The sequence below is a fragment of the Haliotis rufescens genome, unplaced genomic scaffold (assembly GCF_023055435.1).
Source record: "Haliotis rufescens isolate VD_foot unplaced genomic scaffold, xgHalRufe1.0.p SCAF_1, whole genome shotgun sequence".
Lineage (NCBI taxonomy): Eukaryota > Metazoa > Mollusca > Gastropoda > Lepetellida > Haliotidae > Haliotis > Haliotis rufescens.
In genome coordinates this window covers 82187730-82210427 of record NW_025963779.1, presented here as the reverse complement: position 1 = coordinate 82210427, position 22698 = coordinate 82187730, and the positions used below count along the sequence as shown (strand labels likewise).

The 22698-nt window shown below is 37.1% G+C and overlaps 2 protein-coding genes and 1 long non-coding RNA gene across 4 annotated transcripts in view; 2 read left to right on the top strand and 1 right to left on the bottom strand.

Moving 5' to 3' along the window:
- Positions 1-6104, top strand: part of LOC124136901 (probable E3 ubiquitin-protein ligase HERC1) — a 74555-nt gene extending 68451 nt beyond the window's left edge. Inside the window, exon 78 of the mRNA XM_046502944.2 lies at positions 88-6104. Within this exon, the coding sequence (XP_046358900.2) occupies positions 88-276 (189 nt within the window). The 3' untranslated portion in view covers positions 277-6104. The remainder of the gene's footprint in view (positions 1-87) is intronic.
- Positions 6105-6873: 769 nt separating this feature from the next.
- LOC124136970 lies at positions 6874-9941 on the bottom strand. Its single transcript, XR_006861457.2, has 3 exons — positions 9405-9941; positions 8148-8244; positions 6874-7159 (listed from the first exon to the last, which is right to left on the bottom strand). It is a non-coding gene; the product is annotated as an uncharacterized LOC124136970 (long non-coding RNA).
- A 1248-nt stretch (positions 9942-11189) lies between these two features.
- LOC124136897 (long-chain-fatty-acid--CoA ligase ACSBG2-like) overlaps positions 11190-22698 on the top strand; it is a 58761-nt gene continuing 47252 nt past the window's right edge. For both annotated transcript variants that reach the window (XM_046502937.2, XM_046502932.2), the window contains exons 1-2: positions 11190-11511; positions 16288-16344. The gene's annotated coding sequence lies outside the window, so the exon portion shown is untranslated. The remainder of the gene's footprint in view (positions 11512-16287; positions 16345-22698) is intronic.

Below are 22698 nucleotides of genomic sequence, written 5' to 3'. Positions count from 1 at the left end.
ATCCATCCATCTATTCTCTGGGTGATGTGTAGACCTTTTGCAAGTACTGACTGAAGACTTGTATATAATATTGTGTTGCTGTTGCAGGGAGTAGACAGCCTGCCCACCTCTCAGACGTGTTTCTTCCAGTTGCGTCTGCCTGTCTACAGTAGCCAGGAGATGCTGGCGGAGAAACTCCGGTATGCCATCAACAACTGCCGCTCCATTGATATGGACAACTACATGTTGGCTCGTAACATTGACACTGGACCTGGATCTGATGAAGATGTGGCTTGATGCTATTGTCCACATCCAGTTTAGTTTCATGATACATTGGGGCAGTAGGGCAGCCTACTGGTTAAAGTGTTGGCTCGTCAGGCCTAAGGCCCGAGTTCGATTCCCCACATGGTACAATGTGTGAAGCCCATTTCTGGTGTCCCCTACCGTGATAGTGCTTGAATATTGCTAAAAGTGGTGTAAACCCATTCTCATTCATACAGATTGTGGTCCTCTAATATCAAGACTAGAGTATCTTGCTCCGCCATTTTGCAAGTTAATCCCTCTAGATCAAACTTGGAATATTATATTATGAATACTGTTATTTAGATCTGATCAGAGTACATCATGAAACCCAGCTATAGTCAAAGATTCAGTTATAGTGATGTCTTGTTGATGCCATCACTAAAATGATATACACTTTTATTGGAAACTTCAGAATGAACCTGAAGCAATAAATGTTCTAATGAAATAATAACAAACATTTTCTTTTAGGTTGCAGCACAATTATAGATCTAAATATATCTAAGGAGTCAAGTCTGTGGTGTATATTCTAATCGAAGACCTCAAGTGCTCATTGCAATTCTTCTATACAAGAGATTGTATGAAGATGTTTACCAGTATTACTTATGTGTTTTCGTCGAGACTGACAATTATGTGCAATATTCATTTCATCTGGCTGTTACTTGGCAGTCAGTTTGAAATCACTGCCAGATTATATGTTCAGTCTGATGTTGACTCCATTTAGAAGACTTTTAAGAATAAATGATTGTAATCTCATGCAGCAACAAGATATTTTGTGATTGAATTTAAAATGTGTGTGTGTGGAAATCCAAAAAATCAGCCAGACTTTTCTCATTATTAAAAAAGTTATATTTGAATGTTTTTAAAGAGTATAATTTCCTTTTGGAACGTGGAAACCTTTCCAAGTCCAATTTTGGAAAGTAAAGTGAGGATGATAACTTTGACAAATATCCAAGCAACATACAACTACCACCAGAGGAACAGGAAATATTTGTTTCAGTATTTACTATTATAAAACTAATATGCTGTGGAATTGTAGATGGTTGAATGAACTCATAAAAATGAAATTCAGTCACCTATGAATATAGTTTAAACAAAATGTCACTCACAGTTATGCCATGGACATAAATATGTCTTAATCAACCTAAAGAAAGGCAAGATCTGTGCATCTTGCTGATGAAGCTTGTACAGGATGGAGCGTCAGATGTATGTTAAATGCCAACAAACCATTTTGATCTGTTAAGCTATCATACCAGGTAATTCAGTATTTTTTTATCAAAATCATTCTAGCTTGGGTGATTTTTCTATAAACGTACATAAATGTATTGAAATTGTTTCATGTTGTTGTTACTGTCAACTAAATCTGTATGTGTGTGTGTGTCTTCATGAATACTCTAAATGGTATGAAATAGTCATATTTGCATGTGCATTTTGCGATAATGCTCCTTCGTTCCTAGAAACAGATCCTGCTCTTGTGTTATAAAATTCCTGAAAACATCACTGGATTTAGGGCATTGAAATACTTTTGACAAGAGTTATGGTCCTTCTTGTACATGCTCATTCAATGTTAGGAGTACTGACAAGCTGCTACCATCACACTTGTAGGATGAGTAGATGTCATTATCATACCTCCATGTCAGAATGATGAGATCTGATTGGTTCATGTGATCTTGATAAAATACTCTGTATACCGCCTTGCAGGGAAATAACTTTCTCAGTGGGAGAATAAGTCCCTTATACCCCGCCACGAGCAAATCAGGCTGCACATGAATTTCTGAGAGGCAGAATAAATCCCTTATACTCCACTTCAAAGCAAAACGTCGCACACTTTTCCCCTGAGTCAATGAAAGTCATGTGACATAGCACAAGTTAACCTCAGCACAGTCAAACAGTTGTTTTCTATCAGTTCAAATTTGTGTTCATTCTTTTATAATGTCATATTAAAACATGTTGGTAAGATAAATTTGTGTAGTCGGATCACTAAGGGTAAACGGGGTTTCATGCGTCCCTCGTTAGGTTTAATACCACTTGCCTCCATCCCAGTATAAAACCTAACGAGGAACACATAAAACTACATGTACCCCAAGTGATCCTACTACAACTTATATTATGTAGTATTTTTATCAGTATAGGATTTGAAATATCTGTATGTTTGTTTTAAGTTAAAGCTTGTCTAAAGAACAGAAACCTGCATCCTTGTTCAATAATATGATCAGTCACTGGTTTTAATGGTCCATACTTAATAACTGATTGAACACATAACAGGACATAACATTCACTCCTCCATTTCCTGTTTTAGTTTGTCTTATTCCCAGAAAGTGACCATATAGAGAGTGACCCAATTTCACGTGTCACTTCCCAATCTAGACAAGGGCAGGGCTACAGTTACCGGAGACAATATTTCCTTTAACCATCCATGGACCCGGTAGTAGACCTTATAAAAGTATTAATAGCTGATTGAGTGTCAGTAGTATATCAGTCAAAACTATTGTCTGAAAACTGTTTTGTTTTATTTCCTTGGTTATCTTTCCCTATGTCCCTTGAACATCTGCTTTGGAAGGTTATTTTTATTATAGAATTTGTTTTTGTCATGAGTCAGTAGGATAAAAAGGAACTATCTCTTCTTTTTTTTTCACATTTGTGAAATTTCTTGCTGACAGTTCCATGAATAAAATAATAATAACAAAACAGCATGCAGACACTCTTTATTCAGGGCACTAGAATGATGAATTGAAATTGGAAAAAAGCTATTGAGATATAAATCATTTTTGTGTCTAATAGGGATAAGGTTCCTTTCCAAACCCTTTGGTGCAGTGTAGGCTTCACAATTTATGTGCTTTCAGAATAGCTTTTCTTATTTTTGATAAAAATATTTTGTATTTAACACAACAAAAATTATACATCAAATGTATAACACAGTCACAAAAGAAAACCCAATGTAATGGTAGTCACAGATGAACAGATAATATATTTGTATCTCACCTCCACAAATAAATACACAAATTGAGCTATTGAGGAATTATGAGAGACTATTTGTCAGTAAAAACATATGCGTAGGATGCATATACATACGCAAAACATTAACTGCATCACTGAAGAGTGTGTACTTTATCCCTATCGGTACCATTACTAAAGTTGACAAAGTAGACAATTTATGGATAAGAACAACTTCTTTAATTACTGTAAAGGCGATGCTTCGGTATAGATCCTTATACCGTTGTCAAGCAAGACTGAATGAGGAACATGGTACAGAATACATTAGTAGGTGGAGGATTAACAGTGACAACATTTGCATACAGGCGGATTACATAGTAGGTAAAGTACGGTAATGACAACAGAAGGATAATACTGTAATCGCATGATGGACAGAGAACACATGGTGTGGAAGCCAATGAGACATGAAGCCAGTCATACAGGATAAGTTTGCATAGGTGTGGTGATTATTGCTTGATGAGTTCATAGTAGGCGGATGGGATGAAATAACATTGATCTCTGTTGATTGATGGCTTGTGGCGGCGAATGTAGACTGCTTCTGTTAGTTTTCTTTTTGTGAAGTCATAGAGGTTATTGGAGAGGATTTGGACGTTTTCCCAGTTGATGTTGTGATTGGGACAGTTGCTGTTATGGTCCGAGATGGCTGATTTACTATCTGGTTTGATGGTTGAAGTTTTGTGCTCTTTGATTCTTGTCGATGAACTTGTTGATGTGGTTGGCCTTGGTCTTCGTGTGCAGTTTGTTGTTGACCTTGGGTCTTGGCGGTGTGAAGTGAGGAGAAGGTGTCAGGTTGGAGTGTGGTGTTGAGCTGGTTGATATGGTCAGAGATGTCTTTGAGGGAGATGGCCTTCATTTTGCGATGATGGCGGATTTGTTCAGTGATGAGGTGTTGGGAGGAGGTGTGAAGGATGGTTCTGGCATTCATGTATGCAAATGTTGTTACTGTTAACCTCCACCTACTACATATATTCAGTACCATGCTCCTCATTCAGTCTTGCTTTACAACGGTATAAGGATCTATACCGAAACATTGCCTTTACAGTAATTAAAGACGTTGTTATCCATAAATTGTCTACTTTGTCATCCATCTACTTCTAAGTAGTGCCTATCAAACAATTCATTACCAATGTTATCTAAAAGTTCATTACATTTGTTAAATTGACAAGTTCTTTCATCTTTATATAAAGAGTAGTTAAATAAAACATGGCACTCAGTAAAATTGTTACAATAGAAACACATTCTATCCCAAAGAGGGCTACCATGTAGTGTCTGCTCAGAATCAAATATCACCATGCAAATAATTAGCTCTGAGTGGCTATCTACAATGTGGAAGAGTGTTGTAGAGAGAACAATGAGAAGCTTTAGTGTCTGCAGTCCAGAGCTTCATCAAAATCAATATTTGTCTCAATGCTACCAAAAATCAGTTGGTCTTCTTCCCTGTCTAACTCCCATGCATACTTCAAGTGATACACAGCATTTGAATATCCTATTTGTACATTAGCTCTACAATAATTTATGGTGCCCAGTTTTTGGAGTGAGTGAGTGTACCATTGTTGTGACTCGTGATACTTGTTTTCCTTGCATTGTGCCAAGCATTTGGCTGTGATGATCCACCAACTGAGACCTGTACTACTAGCTAGTGTTACTGGTAGACCCATTTCTCCATGAAAGGGTATTCTGTTCAGTGAATTTTGTATTGTGTAATTCTCCATCTATTAGAAATAGTTAGTCAAACATTGACCATGTCTATTGGAAACACTGGGTCAGGTCAAATAAAAAACAATGAGAATATTTGTCATGATGTTTCAACGATAACATATGATATGGAAGTGTCTTGTCATTCAAAAATAAATACACATTTTTTGTTTGGGATTTTATATTCCTTGTCATGGATATTCAGTGTGATGTATATTTTATGTGTAATCAACTCTTTTATTTATTATCTAATTTATTATTGATGTTTTGGAATAGGTTCTAGTGTCAATTGACCTATCATGATTATTAGGTACATAACACAGCTCTTATTGTGCATGGGTGATATTTAAACAAATGAAAGCTTAGTTTTATTGTCTATCAAAGTTAATCAAAGTTTGTATCATAATAAGTGTTCAGCTTTGATATTGTAAATATCTGGTTTCATACATGATAGATGTTGAGTAATGAAAGTTGTCTAGATATCTTTGTTTTATTAGCTGCATATACATTGTCTATATTACTCCTGGACTACATACATCTTTCAGGGAAAAGGAAATTTGGAATCTTGAATCTACAAGTCAAATAAATGTGTCTCTCTATTAGACGCATTCAACCCATCAGGATTAAAGTGTGAAACAGAATGTGCACTTAGACCTGGTATAATTGTCACTTTGACCTGGTATAAATATCACTTTGACCTGGTATAAATATCACTTTGACCATGTTGACCTGGTATAAATATCAATTTGATTCGGTACCTGAAGATGAATTCCATTGTATGTATTTGTAATGCCTTTTTACTACAAGTTCACATTGGTAATATGGTAAGTTTACTTCAGACCATCTTTACTGAATATGTAGGTGAATGAGGCTGAAACTTTTCATGATTTATCCCACCAGTACTTTTACAGGTGTGTTCAATGTGTGAGCTGGCTGATTGTGTGTTATTGTACCCATGTTTGTGGATTGTTGCTATTTACCACTTACTTGCCTGGCCATTGCCTAATTATTTAGACCCGTGAAGATCCGGGGTAGAATAGGTCTTCAGCAACCCATGTTTGCCATAAAAGGCGACTATGTTTGTCGTAAGAGGCGACTAACAGGATTGGGTGTTCAGGCTCGCTGACTTGTTTGATGCATGTCATCGTATCCCAATTGCGTGGATCGATGCTCATGATGTCAATCACTGGATTGTCTGGTCCAGACTCGATTATTTACAGACCGCCGTCATATAGCTGGAATATTTTTGAGTGCGGCATTAAACAACAAACAATCAAACCAAACAAACATTATTTACAGTCTGCCATGATAGAGCTTGAATATTGCTGACAGTGGCCTATAGTAATATTCTCTCTCTCAGGGTTGTAGAAATTATCCTCATGGCAAACATTTTGCAATAGCTCTATATTGCAACATATCAGCCTTTCATTGTAACATGTGTTTAGTATGTAGGGGAGATGCAGAACCAGTGATTCTTATTTTGACAAAGTGTGATCTTTGGTGACATCTTTGGCATTTTGAAATGACTAAGGTGAAATCACTGAAAGTCTATGTTGTGAGATCCCCAGCTTTAAGTGATACAGATGAGCAAGACTCCTTTTATCCAAGGGATATCTGTCCTCTGCTTTTACAACAGGATTACATTGAGTGTTGGTGACCTCATGGATCCATGCTATTGCTTCCATGCAGATGTGCTTTATTATGTGCTGGAAACATTGTAAATATATGATAAATTCCTTTCACAATTTCTCATTTTTTGTTCTTGTTTTTTTCTGTGATGTCAACAACATACTGTTACGTGTCGATTCCCAGAAATCTGCACGTAAAAGAATATAGTGTGAAAGCAACAAACGACCAACAAATGGTATACAATCAACAATTATTGTATTACAAAATTAACTAGGTTTACGAATTACTACACAGCAATTACAATGGCAGTACACAATTGAGTGGTAGCACAATATTCAATGGCAGAATAAAAAGGTGAGAGCAGTATTAATGACAATGACAAGAATAACAATCACCTTGCCTCAACAGTGGTCAAGCTTCCGAGATAGGCCTAGGCTAGGAATCCAAAGTGATCTTCAGACAGAAGCTGGTCTTGATGTAATATCAGATGAAATGTGAGGTGAGACAGGGACTCATCCAGCTTCCAGTACTTTCTACACAGTGTTTGACCAGTCCAGTGTCACTGGAACATCACAGAATATTCCAAGTTTCTGTAATGCTTGACATCCATCCATGCTATTCCAGACGATTACAGATAAATCAAGCATCAAAATATAATAGCTTCCTCATCCCTGCTTACATAAAATAGTACCTACTACTTCATTCCTGACAACTAATCATTATCCAAATACTATGCAATGAACTTATTCTGAATCTCAAAAGAAACAATGTAATAGTTACAATCATTGTTTAACAATACATTACACTACCACATAACGTTACAGAGAATGCTGTTCTGAATTTCTAGATTGTTTTGTTTGTTTTTTCATATCAGACACAAAAGGACAATGGAAATTCTTTATCATATGTTGATGTGCCCTATTGTTTCATCACAGTTTACGTTTGGGTCAGAGGTTCAAGTCCAATATTAACAACTCATTCAAAGCCCTTGTAAAGAAAGTGTCACTTCATCTCTGTCAGTATATGTAATATAACTCTCTTGGCATTCTGTGTGATGACAGATCCTGCCACATTCTACTCAGCAGTATGTCATATCAGAAGTAAACAAGTATTGGGTTACCGTATTCGACGTAATAAGCGCCCAGGGTGCTCTCAAAATTAGAAATAGGGGGCTCTTATTAGAATATTATTTTGGTGGAAAAAACAGAGTTGAAAGATACATTTCGTGGTTGATGTTGACAGCCTGAAATGTTTATACACGACAGATATATTTTTTCAGAAATTAATTGCCCATAATTAAGGGTGCATATAACACACGAGTGCGTATTTTAAGCGAATAAATAAGTCTTGTGTACATTGATCAATCGGAAGGGGTGCTAATTGGAATTGTTCACTAGCCAATATATGAGCAATTATCCCCGTGGGCGCTTATTAGAGCGGGGCGCTTATTACGTCGAATACGGTATATTGCATTGTAACGTTGGTGAACAAACACACCTCTAATAATGAAATAACAAATGATGCATTGACGACTTTATAACAATAATTACACTATTCTTCACATTAATAGCAGATGTTGCAAATGATGGAATCTCAATATCTCTCGGAGTTGGTCCATTCAGTGTTAGATCACCCCAGCAGTAGGACCTACAAATAAAACAAACAAAGACATAACACCTTGGATATCTGACTTGTGATTTCAGGTATTTTCACTATTAGTATATATTCTTTCTCAGGCCAGAGTAAGTTTAATTCTGGACAGATTTGCTTCGTCAATATGCAAAGAGGAAGAATGAACAGAATTTAAATCATCAAGGTTCATAAAAGGTTTACTTCATTAATTAATTCTTTAAATAAGAGTTTTAACAGTAATCAAAACAAAAAGATCTGAGGACTATTTTCAGATCTGAAAACATTTATTATTTTCACAAAATGATGTGTAGGTATGTCTGTGTAACAAGAAAATACCACGGTCAGGCTTTAGGTATACTCTTGGTGTAAACTACTAAAAACCTACTCTTGTGATGAGAAGTGCAAGACATACTCTTCCCAAGATACGTTCAACACTTCAGGCTACCACTCCCAGTGTTCTGTCTCACCCTGGGGTAACCAGCAGTCCATTCCCTTCCTCATCTTGACAAGCTTTGGTGTAATAAACATGTTTACCTGGATGTAGGTCATAACGTTACGTAATGTATAAGACAAGATTTCTTTAAATACATGGCAACATCCTGTTCACTTGTTGCCCACAATCTCTTCCCGCGACCCTAGATTAGGTGATCAGTCATCTACTTAACAGGATTCTTTGACACAATTTATCCTCGGTAAATCAGAAGCAACTGACTGATAAGATGTTACCTAATATGGCTGATATTAATTTATGCTGCTTTAGCGGTCATTGCATCTTTATGACTGGTTGACTCGAATGAATGTCCTCACAATGCAAGGTCAATCAGAACAAGAACTAGTTTAATGTGGTTAGGCGATATCCATTGAAATATTGGTTGTCTGATTCAAAACACAATTTCAACATCTTTTCTGGGTTTTTTAGAATCTTTGAATTATTTGAATCATTTGAATTAAACAAAACAATCTTAGACCTTTCGAGCCATCTAATGTTCTAAAATCATTTTCAGAAAGTATAAATAATTACAAATTTACATGTATAAAAATATCTACATGGATCAACTTTTTTTCATTTCTAAAAGAGTTATGATATATGTATAATACTTCAGCCCTTTGTTGACATATTCAATGGCAGTATAAGATGTGAGAGCAGTAGAAATTAATATAAGAAGAATAATCACCTCATCCCAACAGTGGTCAAACTTCCGAGATCTTCACACAAAAGCTTGTCTTGATGTAATATCAGATGAAATGTGAGATGAGACAGGGATGCACCCGCTCCACTTATATAATCCAACCAGCTTCCAGTACTTTCTACGCAGTGTTTGACCAGTCCAGGGTCACTAGAACAGTACAGAATATTCCACATATTTCCATAACGCTTGACATCAATCCATGCTATTCTTCAGGAAGTTTACAGATAATTCAAGCACCTAAATACATGAAGGAAATCCAGTACAGTGATTTAAAGCATGATGTAACTTTTCCTTGTGTTACTTGTAACAGGAGATAACTGATTAGCACGAGGCTATTTAACATAACCGCTGTAAAGGTCACACCTGCATAGGGTATCTATCAAACGAGTACGTTGTTAAAGCCTCAACACTACAGATACATCATTGCAGCCTGTAAATTATTGTGTTGGGTCCTGGCAAACCAGTGACTGAAAGAACCAAATCTCCACTGTGCTTCAAGCATGAAGTAGTAAGGACCTGTTCCAACCCTTTATCCTTGCAGGGTTTTATCAAATAGGTCTTCCAGAGACAAAACAAATGATATAAGTTATCCTTTCAAAATATGCAAAACAAATTACTAGTCTAGTTAGTGTTTCTAATACAGTCATGCTCATATTTATTAGACGGTTAACAGATATTTTATCTGAAAACCTTTGGATGGTGATTGACACAAAAATAAAATTAGACCCTTCAATGATATTTCTTAAGTTTAACATCATTAGAATCAGAAAATACACAATTTAAAATTCTCTATGTTCTGTTTGGCATTTTTGTTGGCATTTAGGAATGTTAAGCTGTTTAAAATCTTCATCAAGATCATGCATGAAGTACCAATGAAGCTATGAATGTTTCAGCAAACATTGCTGGTTCTTGGCATATGTAACACACACACATATAGAATGGAAACAAATATACCTTCTGATTATTGGTTTGGTGCCTACTTACATCCCCCTTTGTCTCAATAGACAGCTAGGTGCCCAAGGAAGATTGCCAATAAACCGATAAATGGTGATTCCCCACCCCCACCCTTCATATAGGGTCTGCATATCAAAAGGGACAAAATTTAAGTCATAACAAATTCCAATTCTTGTAACAATACATTTGGTTTGCCGCACATAATTTACTAGGAATGATGAAACAAACTTCTGGGCTTGTTTTGAATTTTTATTCATCCATACATATTTTCCATTGTCAAAAAGTATTTGTTTCAGACAAAATCCTCTCAATTTCATCAGATAATATAGTGTGAGAATGAATAATCAAGAAAGCCATGAGTACGTCACACGAATACACAATGCTTTTGTGTATCACACTGGCATCATTATCATATGGTTCCACGTGTCTGTCATACATCACCATACTATAAACACCGCCAACGTAACCAGGGGTCGAATTTCTACACGCTGCATCATACGATATGAGACACATCAGGCGTTCTACTACGCCGCAAAAACGAGAGGGGGGCGGGTTGTTCTTGTATTAAATAAACGTGATTTTCGTTTGTAAATAGTTACATAAGCATTCTTCACATGTTCATCGTATGGTTATCAGGGTTGGTAACTGGTACGTATATGACGGAACACGTCCATAATCTCAACATTTATCCATAGAGCAATATGCTTACACCCCCTACAAAAAATAGTCGTGTGTGGGAATACAGGGATAATCCCATTGATGATTTTCACGGAAATGATTGGTTCATGCGAGACGCAGTAACCAATGAAAACAAAGTTCTTATTGGCGGGTGAAGAAGACCCTCCATATTTTTGTTTACTAGCTCGTGTGTGTACAATTTCATGCTTCCACGTTTTGACAGAAATTATTTCGCATTTTCGTTTCATCAAATTCTTGGTGTCGTTCTCTACAGAGGTTTATCTGATGAATATTTTCCCCGGGAAAGGAAGGTCCTTACAAGCAGACGGTATCTTAAATCTTTCCGTTTCACTTGCACCTGCACTTGCAGAGATTGGGTCAAGAAGTCGTCACACGCCTAAGATTTTGCAGCCAAAGCTGTGAGAATATTCTGCGACACAGAACTAACCATTGATTCAAGGTATTGTATTATCTCTGCTTTTATTGATTCCGTTTCACATAGTCGTATCTATATATAGGCTTATCCTACACACGTGTTCATATCTCACACGTGGATTGTCACGTCAGGGTTACGCCTCCTTGTTATAGATGATAAAAAAAATGCTACACGTTTGTGGATGTGTATGTTGATGTAAGCTCTTTATTGCTGTCAGTTTACCAGCGTCATCATGGCGGGTGCTTATTTAATTAGGCCTACTCAAGTACGTTTGAGATTTGAAGAAAATCTAGATTTACCAGCGCATATAGCCTGGACCCCGACCCGCAGTTTGTGACCTCGCATTTCAAAATTTGATTTAGGCCAGATCTCTAAATGATTTATGTGGTCATTTTTTGTGTGAATCGTTGACACACGTTCATATGAAACTGAAACGTATGCGTTCCTAGATGTGCCATATTGATAAATGTTTTAGATAGGACCTTTGTGTGATAGTATTTCATAAAGTACTTCGATCATGGAAATTTTACCGTAAATACTTGAATGAGACATGCCATGAATAATGCTGGGTCAACTTACAGGAAGAAAATAAATATAAACAAGTGAAACTTTCACCTGTAACCACAGTAACCCCAGCCTCAAAGTTTTTAAAAATCATATGCCCTGGCTAGAAGTATTAAAATGTTATTTCTGTAGCTTTAATACTTCAGCGTTAGTAAAGAGTTTGTATTTTTTAACACTTGTCTGCAAAAATGATATATATATATATATAATTTTTTAATTTGAAGTTTACACGATGTACGTCTTTTCCATTGGACGAGAGGTCGGTCACATGACCGCGAAATTGACGTTCATATGTTTTTCATGAGACCGTGTTCTTGAAATGACGTAAACACTGACGAACTACCTCCACATTCCTGGGGAAACCCCTTGGAATTCCCTAGCGCGAAAACATACATAATCGTTCTTTCTGATCATTTAGAACCTTTATTCTTGGTCTCAGCGTTTCAGTATACATTGAGAAATGTCAGAGAGCGTGACTGCATGATTGTTCACGAATATCCTCGCTATGGCCTATCCAAATGAACAAACGAAGAAATGTAAGACTCGTTTTAACACACTATATAGATCTTGATTATCGATCAGATTGTCTTGACTGGGCGCCACCGTTTCTTTTTAAGCAAATGCAAGTCATACGGGAGGTGGAATCTGATTGGTCCATAAGAGAAACATAGAAGGGACAAAACTTGTAAGCCACTGGTGGCGCTACGATCGAGAACAGGAATTCCGGCAACATTCGGCAAGGGTGGAAAAAGGACTTCTAAACAAACTTTTGTTCAAAGACAGCATGAATTTGTTTTGTACTTTGGAACAATTAATTGTAGCTTGGTTTGTTTGAAAGGGATATACAGCAGTAGAGATTTTGCTAGTGTCTAAGACCAAGAGACCAATGTTATTCAGACATTTTCATGAATTTAGCAAACTTTAACTGGACATTTTTCTATGTCAGACCAAATTTGAAACAATACAATAACAAAAAAATGTCAGCGTCCTAGAAAATGAACGTATCTCATTCTGAAGCCCTGAGCAGTAGCACACCAGTTGTGTTTGTAATGGGTGCCACGGGGGTTAGGATACGCACACCTCGCAAATTATTTCTCACTATTTGATTGACTCATCAGTACTTTGTTACCTGTTTCTTATACATCTCACCTTTGCCAATTAATACTGAGATCTCATGATGGTAAGTAGAACTAGGGTGGGGTTTCGTGACTGCGTCTAAAGTCGGATCATGACTCATAATATATTATTATGTGTGATAACATAACTGTGTAGGTATAAAGGTGATATACACTCTTGATCTAGTTGTCACAGCGACAGGACCCCCACTATCCGTCAAACCAAAGTCCATTTAGTCCCGGGTTTACCAGATTCCTTCTTCACTTATCACGCTTTAGGAAACTTATATATGGGCGTGTGTTTGTTTTAACTTTATCAGTGGCAATTTCAACATGTTGAATAGTGTGTGACATTTTTTTTTTTTGTATGTTGTTTAACGCCGCTCTCAGCAATATTCCAGCCATATGATGTTGGTCTATTAATAATAAAGTCTGAATCAGACAATCCAGTGATTGCCATCATGAGCATTGATCTATGCAATTGGGGTACGATGACATGTGCAAACCAAGTCAGCGAGCCTGAGCACCCGATCACGTTAGTCACCTCTGGAAATTGGCGCTTGTCCTATAATAATCACCAAACTGCCCAATGGGGATCATAAGGACTAATAGAAATTTACCATTTATAAGGGTTTTGCTTTATTTTATCATTATAAGGACCAGTGGACTAAAATTGTCACTTAATGTGGAGGTGGTCCCTTAATGTCAACGAGATTTGTCTGGGAAAATATTAAGTCAAGAGAGTCTCAACAACAGTGTGATGTATATTGTCTCACTTCCTCTTCTGCCTGTGACACGTGCGTGATAGATGTTGTTTCATCTGATATATGTCAGTAGACACAACATCACATGGTGCTTATCTTGGTCAGGCAGTAGATGTGTCAAGAGACATCCACAGTGTCACTGTTACACATTGTCACATCACAACTGTCATGCCAAGTCACACCCACCTTTCACACTCAAGCCCGATAGGTTTATGATAAAGGGCTTGAAATAGAATAAAGACTACATGTCTCAATGAAACAGTTTAACTCCCTGTCTAACCAGCTGGTAAGTATTCCCTTTGGTCTAAATATCTAGGGCAGGGGTACATTTAACAAGTTTGTATGTAGCCAGCAGGGCTTGCTCCACTTAAAGGTACTTTCACTGCTCCATGTTTACTGGCCCACTACTAAATGATGAAGGTCACAAAGCGGACAAGCACCCTATTCTGAATAAGATCTTTGCAGTGATAGTGATCAGGGCTGGAAATTAGCTTTAAAACAAAGCCCACAGGCCTGGGATTGTTATAAGTTAGCCCTGCCATGCAAAATGTTACTAGTCCTTATGAAATATACCGATTGCTTCACACACAATTTCTCCGAAATTAATTAAAACAATATTAAAAAAATTTTGAATAGAATTAATGAAATAAGTTACAAACATAAGTCCAGATATACAAAGAACACTTTTTATAGCCAGACAGTGTAATTACATGAATAATTTGCGAACTTCAGTATGGATTTGTTGACATGGTATTTCCGGCGTTACATGCTCACGGTAATGTCTTTCCATGGGGGGAAAAAAACATCAAAACTCATTAATTCGTGTATAATGCGCACCCCCTTCTACACAGCTGTGTTTTTTGGAAAAAAAAGTGCGCACTATACTCAAGAAAATACGGTAAAGAATAATTTCAAACTTCAAAATTAAAGTGGATAGAGATAATTTACAGGATGTGCTAAAAAATTATGAATTTATTAGCCCATGATAATTGAACAATAGTCGGATATATAAGTATATCTCTCTCTCTCTCTCTCTCTCTCTCTCTCTCTCCATATATATATATATATATATACATAGTGTGTGTGTGTGCGAGCAAGCGACGGACAGACAGACAGCCATGGGTCAATCATTTATTATGAAGACTGATATTAAGAAATGTTTAGGCTGGTTTATATTTTGCTTCCAAAAGAACCGATCTGCATTTGATCAGTGACATACTTCTAGTTGTATCATGGGTATCAACATATATGTGGTCGATTATCTTGTGAAGCGTTTAAGAGACACTCCAGTTCCAGTGTTTGTTGACCAGGCTGTTGTGAGTGAAGGAGATTTGTTGTAATCCTTCACCTTTGTATCAGCACAGGCGATAATGACCTGTAATACAACCCTGATGGTACATGAAGTATAGACCCCCGTGAAATATATAGCATAACCCTTCATGGAATATAGAGAATAAACCCCGTGGAATATTGAGAATAAGCCCTCTGGAATATAAAGCATAATCCCCATGGGATATAGAGAATAACCCCCATGGTATATATAGCATACCCCTCATGGATAATAGAGAATAACCCCCATGGAATATATCACATAACTTTTAATGGAATATAGAGAATAACCCCCATGGAATATGTAGCATAACCCCCCACTGAATATAGAGAATAACCCCCATAGAATATTGAGAATAACCCCTATGGAATATATCTGTTGCTTAGTTCTCAGAAGTGTGCATTGAGTTTGCTTGAATGATTTCAGGTAGCTCAGTTGTGTACAACCAAATATTTAAAGTCACATTATCAGATTTAAGTTTTGATGTTTCTTTTATACAGGTTTCTTTTATACATGTAACACATTTTGTAATATTTGCATAATCAAGAAGAAACATTGTGAAATATTTTCCTTATACTTTTTGGATTTATGAAGTAGTCGTTTGTGTACAGCATGTACTGAAAAGAGGCTTCGGAACGTGTATAGGGGTCAATGCCCCATGGGCGATCTGAGGCCTGCAGTAGTGCAGTGATTAATATATATGTTCCCCACTCATTGTTGCCAATGGCCGGTGTGGTTCAACAGGCATATCAGGTGTTGACTGACAGGGGCTGTAACCCTCCTCCACCACTTTTCTACTGCATGAGTAGGCACAAGGCCTGGTGTACCTTTGTACCGGTTCCAGGTGGACAGTTACCTGAAGAACCACTCAAGCATGGCCATTTATTGAAATCCGGACCGGCACAACGTTGTTGAAATACCAGCTACTGCAGCTAGGCTGGGCATGTTTACACTTACTGAACCAGCCCTCATCATTAATGCTGAAACTGTTCCTGTAGGTTAATTAGGTACCCATCTCATGCTTCAGTTTCGACTCCCAGACGAGATTACCAGTAGAGACAACCTGGGATTGCTGCTGATAAAGGTAATTGTGATGTACAGTGTAGAGTATAGTCTCAAGTGTTACTGATAACATACCGACTTGCAGGATCTGTAACATGCTGTACTCACAGTAGGTGAATGTGTCGATTTATAAAGTCAATTGTTAATTTTGGTTATTGTTCTTATTTTGAAAGAGGGAATCGGGCAGAATAGATCCCCGGTTTCCCATAATACTTGCAGGAACTTTTAAATCATTGGATCTACTGGTTGTAAAGTGACCTAGTTGATGGTTTATCACCTACTCAGCAGTGTAGGTTGTAAGGGATGCTATATACTAAGATATCCTGGGGTTTTAAAGGCCCTCACTCAACTCTACTCAACTCGACCTACAGGCAACCATGATATCAGGGTAATACAAGATATTTCTCACTCAACCTAGAGGCATTTACCATGGTTAGAACTAAACTCAAAAGCTATACTAGGGTTAAAGATAAAATGCCCTTGTAATGTTGAAACAAAATGGGGAAATTTGGAAATTTGTACTAGCCCTCAGGAATTTGTATTAGCCCAAGGCTAGCAGGCTAGTGTTAAGTTCTAACCTTGCAGGTGTGATATCATGGAATAACTGATATTTCTGACTGCTAATCTTAACGATTTGTTCATGATAATATTATGCCAGTTAAATGAGGATGTGCTTCTGTCATAACTGAGTGTATAGAATCTTCATTTGTTGTGGGGTGGGCATTCGTTACCTACATACAACACATGGTCTTATATTCAATACAGATGTTTAGTTTATAAAAATTAAAATTTACATGCTGAAACACCTGTGGTTGTAATTTTCGTCATGAAATACATCTTTTGCTATTGTTAATGGGATTCTGTGACTTAAGCCACCAGTCTGAAACCTGAGTGTAGAATTGTGTTAGGTCTAGTACTGAGCTGATAATGGTCCATATTATAACACTAAACTCTACTGAAAATCAGTAGATAGTCTGGGATAGTTGACTCAAACCATTTTGGTACAGACTGTTTCTCTCCAAGCTTAAAATTTAAGATTCTTTTTTATCAATCTCATTGTTAATAAAGATAAGATAAGATAAGATAATATTTTATTTGCGTGTCACGCAGTATAAAAATACATACATTCAAAGTACAAGACAAAATATATAATATACCACCCGGCCGGTTGGCCTATGAGACACGAGAGATAAAAAAATAGCTCAGCTTTATATGAAGAAATTATGCTAGTATCGTTTAGTGAGATACTTGTGGATCAGAAGTGCACTACTTACAATGCAAGTTGAAATTTTCTTCTTTTATACATAGCAGTAGCAACTGCGGCTAGGGGAATAGCTAGACTGTCATTCTGCATAACATATATAAATTGGTCTTCTGGGGTTAAACTTCTTAGACAAGTGAGAATAGTCATATCATAGATCAGAGTAGAATTCACATTCTGTGAGGAAATGTACTTCGTGTTCGACACACTGATCACCCTAATTTTCACTCAAGGCATTAATTATAAGGTCCAGTCCTAGACTGGGCTCCAGAACGTGGAACAAAGTCTTGTTGTAACAATACTGTTGAAGTGCTGCAGTGATGTACAAATAGTACAAGGATGTTGATATGAAACAATGAAAATATCACAATGCAGATGATACTTCCACATTCATAAAAAACAAACAATCAGTAACTATAGAAGCCTTTCCTCACAAAAATCTCAAAATGACCTACATTCAGGCTGAAGCTATTTGTCCAAATACGAGGGCAATATATTGTTTCAATATTTATCAGCATGGTTGTGATGGTACTGCAATGTTATGGGTGAATCTTGAAACTGTCCGTAGCCTGTCTTTATTCCATTATTGCAGTTGGTTGCTAGATCAATCAGTTGTAGGGTAGTAGTTGTTGTTGTTAAATTTGATTTAGTCAATACATATACAGGTATACAAGCCTTTGTGTTCAGAATTTGATATGGTTGTTATGCATTGAATAATGTGTTTCTTTCAACAAGTGCAGTATACATGGTGTGTGTCTGTCTGTATGCATGTATGCATGCTGGATCTTGGTGTGGGTGTGGGTGTGGGTGTGGGTGTGGGTGGGTGGGTGGGATCTTGCTATGATAAAAACAGGTGGAATTTGTGACAGTTTGGATGGAGATACTACTTGGTTTCAACATAAACCGGTCTTCAAAAATTGCAAAAATAAATACTGAGTGATTTTCGTTTCAAAACAGTTTATGTACCTAACTTGCATAGACATAAATTTGTGGATCGAATCTTTGCATAGCACCCATGTTTGCTGGAGGTTGTCTCTCAAGCATTGAAACATTTTTAGAAATACATTCTGGTTTCCACATGTTTGGAAAAAAAACCACATTGCCAAATCCTAATTGACACATGCAATCTCTTATTATCTTTGTAACCCAATAATTGCTATTGATATAAAAGTTCGGAAGATGCTTTGAATTGATACACATGGGTTTTTTCTCAAACAAGGTTTGGCTAAAAACAGTTTGTTCTGATCATTGCTAATGTAATTTGAGGACTCATGTATTTAGGCCTTGACACATTTAAGTAGTTGTTGTTCCGATTACTTAAAAACTTTAAAAAATGTTTTGTACCACTGCTGACAATTAATTTGACATTCAAATGCCCTTGTGTTAAAATTGGACTTTGGCCCATTATTTCAGCTTGATTGTCTTGAACACAATGAGATTAGTTCAGCTTAACCTGACCAGTCTCAGCATGTATTGTATATGCTAAGTGGCAGGTCAGTAGCTGTAGCCAATGTGGTAACTAGATTCATTATGAGCGTTACCATGTTTCTGGACGCGTTTGTTCTATACTAGTGTGGATATAGTTATTTGTAAATTGCAACCTAGTCGTTATATATACTTCTTGAAATGTTATTCTTTAAACCATCATCAAGACGTTGCTAAATCAGATATGCCAGGTTTTTGTCATCAGTTTGTTACAAGTATACATAGAGGATATTTCATGTGTGGAGTGAAATATCGTGTTTATCTCAGCTTGTGACGGGGAAAGGCGATATTTTCATACGTGGAGTAGGCACGACTGAAAATATCTCCTTTTCCCTCGTCACGGGATGAGAGAAACATGATATTTTACTCGACATGTGGAATATCCATTATATAATATACTTTTTGTGTAGTTGTCTACCAGAAAATTATATTCTTTCGTTACAAATGTTAAACCTTGATGTGTAAATTCTCCCTACCTAACACACAGGGATGTTGCAACCTAAAGAGTAGTTCCATGTTTGCAAAATCTTAAAAAAATATAAGCCAAAAGTAACTAACAATAATTAGAGTCACAAGAATTCTTTATCATACATTTAGCATGTTTAGATATGATTATATACAATATCAACTTCAACAAAAAAATCTTGAAATCTACGAGAACGTCTTTGGAAGCAAAAGAATACACACTGGTCAAGTAACAGTTAAATGAGAAATTTACAGTTTATAACGAAACATTTCCAAGAGATTAACGGCAAGAAGCAATATTACCGCCACAAATGACCATCTGAAATTATTTTGCCCAGTCAATGTGGAACTAACGTAAACAGGAAGTCAACAGTTCGTGTATGATACGATAAATTTCCTGGGAGGTAACTCTTGTATGACAATAGTTTCGTCAAAGTGTTATGTTTACTGCAGTGAAAATATCACTTTTCTCAACTTCAGAAAACTCGGTCTTTCACACTGAAGTATATAATAAATGGTTAGCTGACATTAGATATTCACAACTGCAATTAGAAGTAACAATAGCCATTAGCTTTTCAGTGTAGAGCTAGGTTACCTGTAGATTTAACTCTGCTAAAGTTAACATTTGAAACCTCATCACCTGGGGACGCCAAAACCTATGGTTGTGGGTTCGAATCCTGGTTTGCTCTGATGTTTCTAGGTTTGTCAGCACCATACCTGTGCCCCTTTGTTTCACCAAGCTTGTAAATGTCTTGGACCACTTTGGGTTTTTCTCCAACAATAAGCTGACGTGCCTTGAATACTGTTTAAAGTGGCAGGAGGCCCATTTCACTCACATTCTCACTCTAGCACTCACTCACGCATCACTGATCAAAGTCCTTACACAACTTGTCACTATTGGGATAAAATAATGATGTTGCAATGTGTTCCAGTTTCATGGCTAGCCTGAGACACTCAAGGCCAAAGCATTCCCTTAAGTCAGACAGGCGCAGTAGTTTTGTAGGCTATTATGATGCTTTTTAAAGGTGCTACGGTACAATATATCACTTATATATGTCTAAAACAGAGTAATTTTGGAGATCGGTGCCTGTCACAAAGTGGATGAAATAGTTCAAGTGTGACTTTCTGATCTGATCTGCGTGCAATATGAAGAACATCGTGTACTGTTTACAGAAAATACATTATGCGTTTCTGTTTCTGGTTTCATGACATGTTTTTTGTTCTGTTTATGACAATTCATTGGTCCTTATTTGTGTTATTGCAGTGTATGGGAACAAACATGTGTAAGTGTTGATCATATCGCACAATTTAAGTCTTGTTTCCATGGACTATGCAAAGTCTCTCCCATTCAAATGTTTATCCCATTGAAGCTAGAGATAGACAATGATTTTGACTCACTCAGTCGTATTGCCCCATACTATCACTTCAAATACCCTGTTACTCTTTTTGAGGTTGTATGATCAGAAAACACATTCCAACTGCCATTTTCGTGATCTGGTAAGCATGGTAAGCGACCTTCTGATTGGTCGGATGAAAGGTTGTTCTGATGTAACCTATAATGGGATGTCCTCAGATCATTGATTAGCAGTAGCTAGGTATATAAGATTGATTTTTTTTTAATGTCAATCACACCAAATTTAATTTGTTTTGAGACAGTGAAATATTTCATGACCTTTATAATACCTGTATGTACTTTGAAGCCATGTTTACATGTTCTGGTTTTTTTTAAGGCAGTGTATCTTTAAAGTTCATGCTGGGCTTGCCACTGTTTTGTCTTGTGTGATCAATGAGCTGCTGGGATGTCAGAATGTTCATGTCCAAAGTAGAAAAGAAAAGCTTTTAGTGACACGGTCAGTGCCTATTAGTGATTCCCATAACATATGAATACTTATGGGAGCTGTCAGCAATTATGGATCTGGTTTCTGATTGCTTTCAGATTTAAGTGTCATTTGTTATTTTCATGGGTCAGTTACTATGGTTACCTGGTATCCCTAGCAATCAGAGTGTTCAGGTCTTTTAACTTTCTTTTTGTCTGTCGATACCATGAAAGGGTGGGTCACCATCACTCCATGCTGTGGGAGCCCACAGAAATGAGGATTGGTTGGTCACAATGTATGAGGATTGGTTGGTCACAATGTGTGAGGATTGGTTGGTCACAATGTGTGACCTGGCTGCATATGCAGCGATAGAAATTGGCACTAATCCTGTAGTCCTTGCCAAACTGCCCAGTAGTTAAGGTATCATAATGACTGATAGAAATATGCCATTTTAATGCAATACCTCTGCGGTGATGTTGCTGGAATATTGCAAAAAGCGACGTAAAACCACTCACTCAATAATGCAATACCTCCTCTGATGCCTTTGTTTCTGTTCAGTCCTAGAAATCCCTTTGATCATGAAACAGCAAGGTGAAGTAAGTGTGACACCATTAGGGAATAGTAAGGTTGCTGGACACGACGCCCGTCCTGTAGATAACACTTGTTTGTAGACATTATAGAGACACCCTGGTAGGTGTTTCCTGTTGCAGCTCAGTGAATCACCTTCCCTCAACAACATGGGGAGACAAACTGTCTGGTAGATGGTTACTGCGTTTTATTATCCCCCGCCATGGAAGGGGCATATAGGAATGGGTGCTGTCCATCCGTCCGTCCTGTTTTGTTTTTGTTTCGTTTCTGGCACATAGATAGGTCTAGTGTTAACTGGTGCCTTTTGATAGTTTTTTTTTTTTTACAAATTTATTTTCGAGTTTCTATGGCAACGACTTTGACTTTTAGCCAGCTAGAATTTGAGAACAGGTGGTAACTGATCAATGCCTGACCTGGTATCATTATGACTGCGTGGATCGTGCTCATGGTTTCAGTCACTGGTTTGTCTGGCCATAACCCAGTTACTGGGGACCGTGATGTAACTTGAATATTGCTGACTTCAGCAGTCAAAACATTATTGTGATCTTATTAAACATGTGGACGTATTGTTGGGGGTTTATTTTTATATTTTAGTCACCCTGGCATGAAAACCATGTCACTCAACAATATCTCAACTGCAATTATCATCCACATATGTTGGTGGTGTCACAACCAGCTGCTGTTAGGTTTCAATTAATATGTATTGTGCAAGAAATGCAGCTTCTATTGAATGTTTTTAATGGAACCATTCCTTTATTGG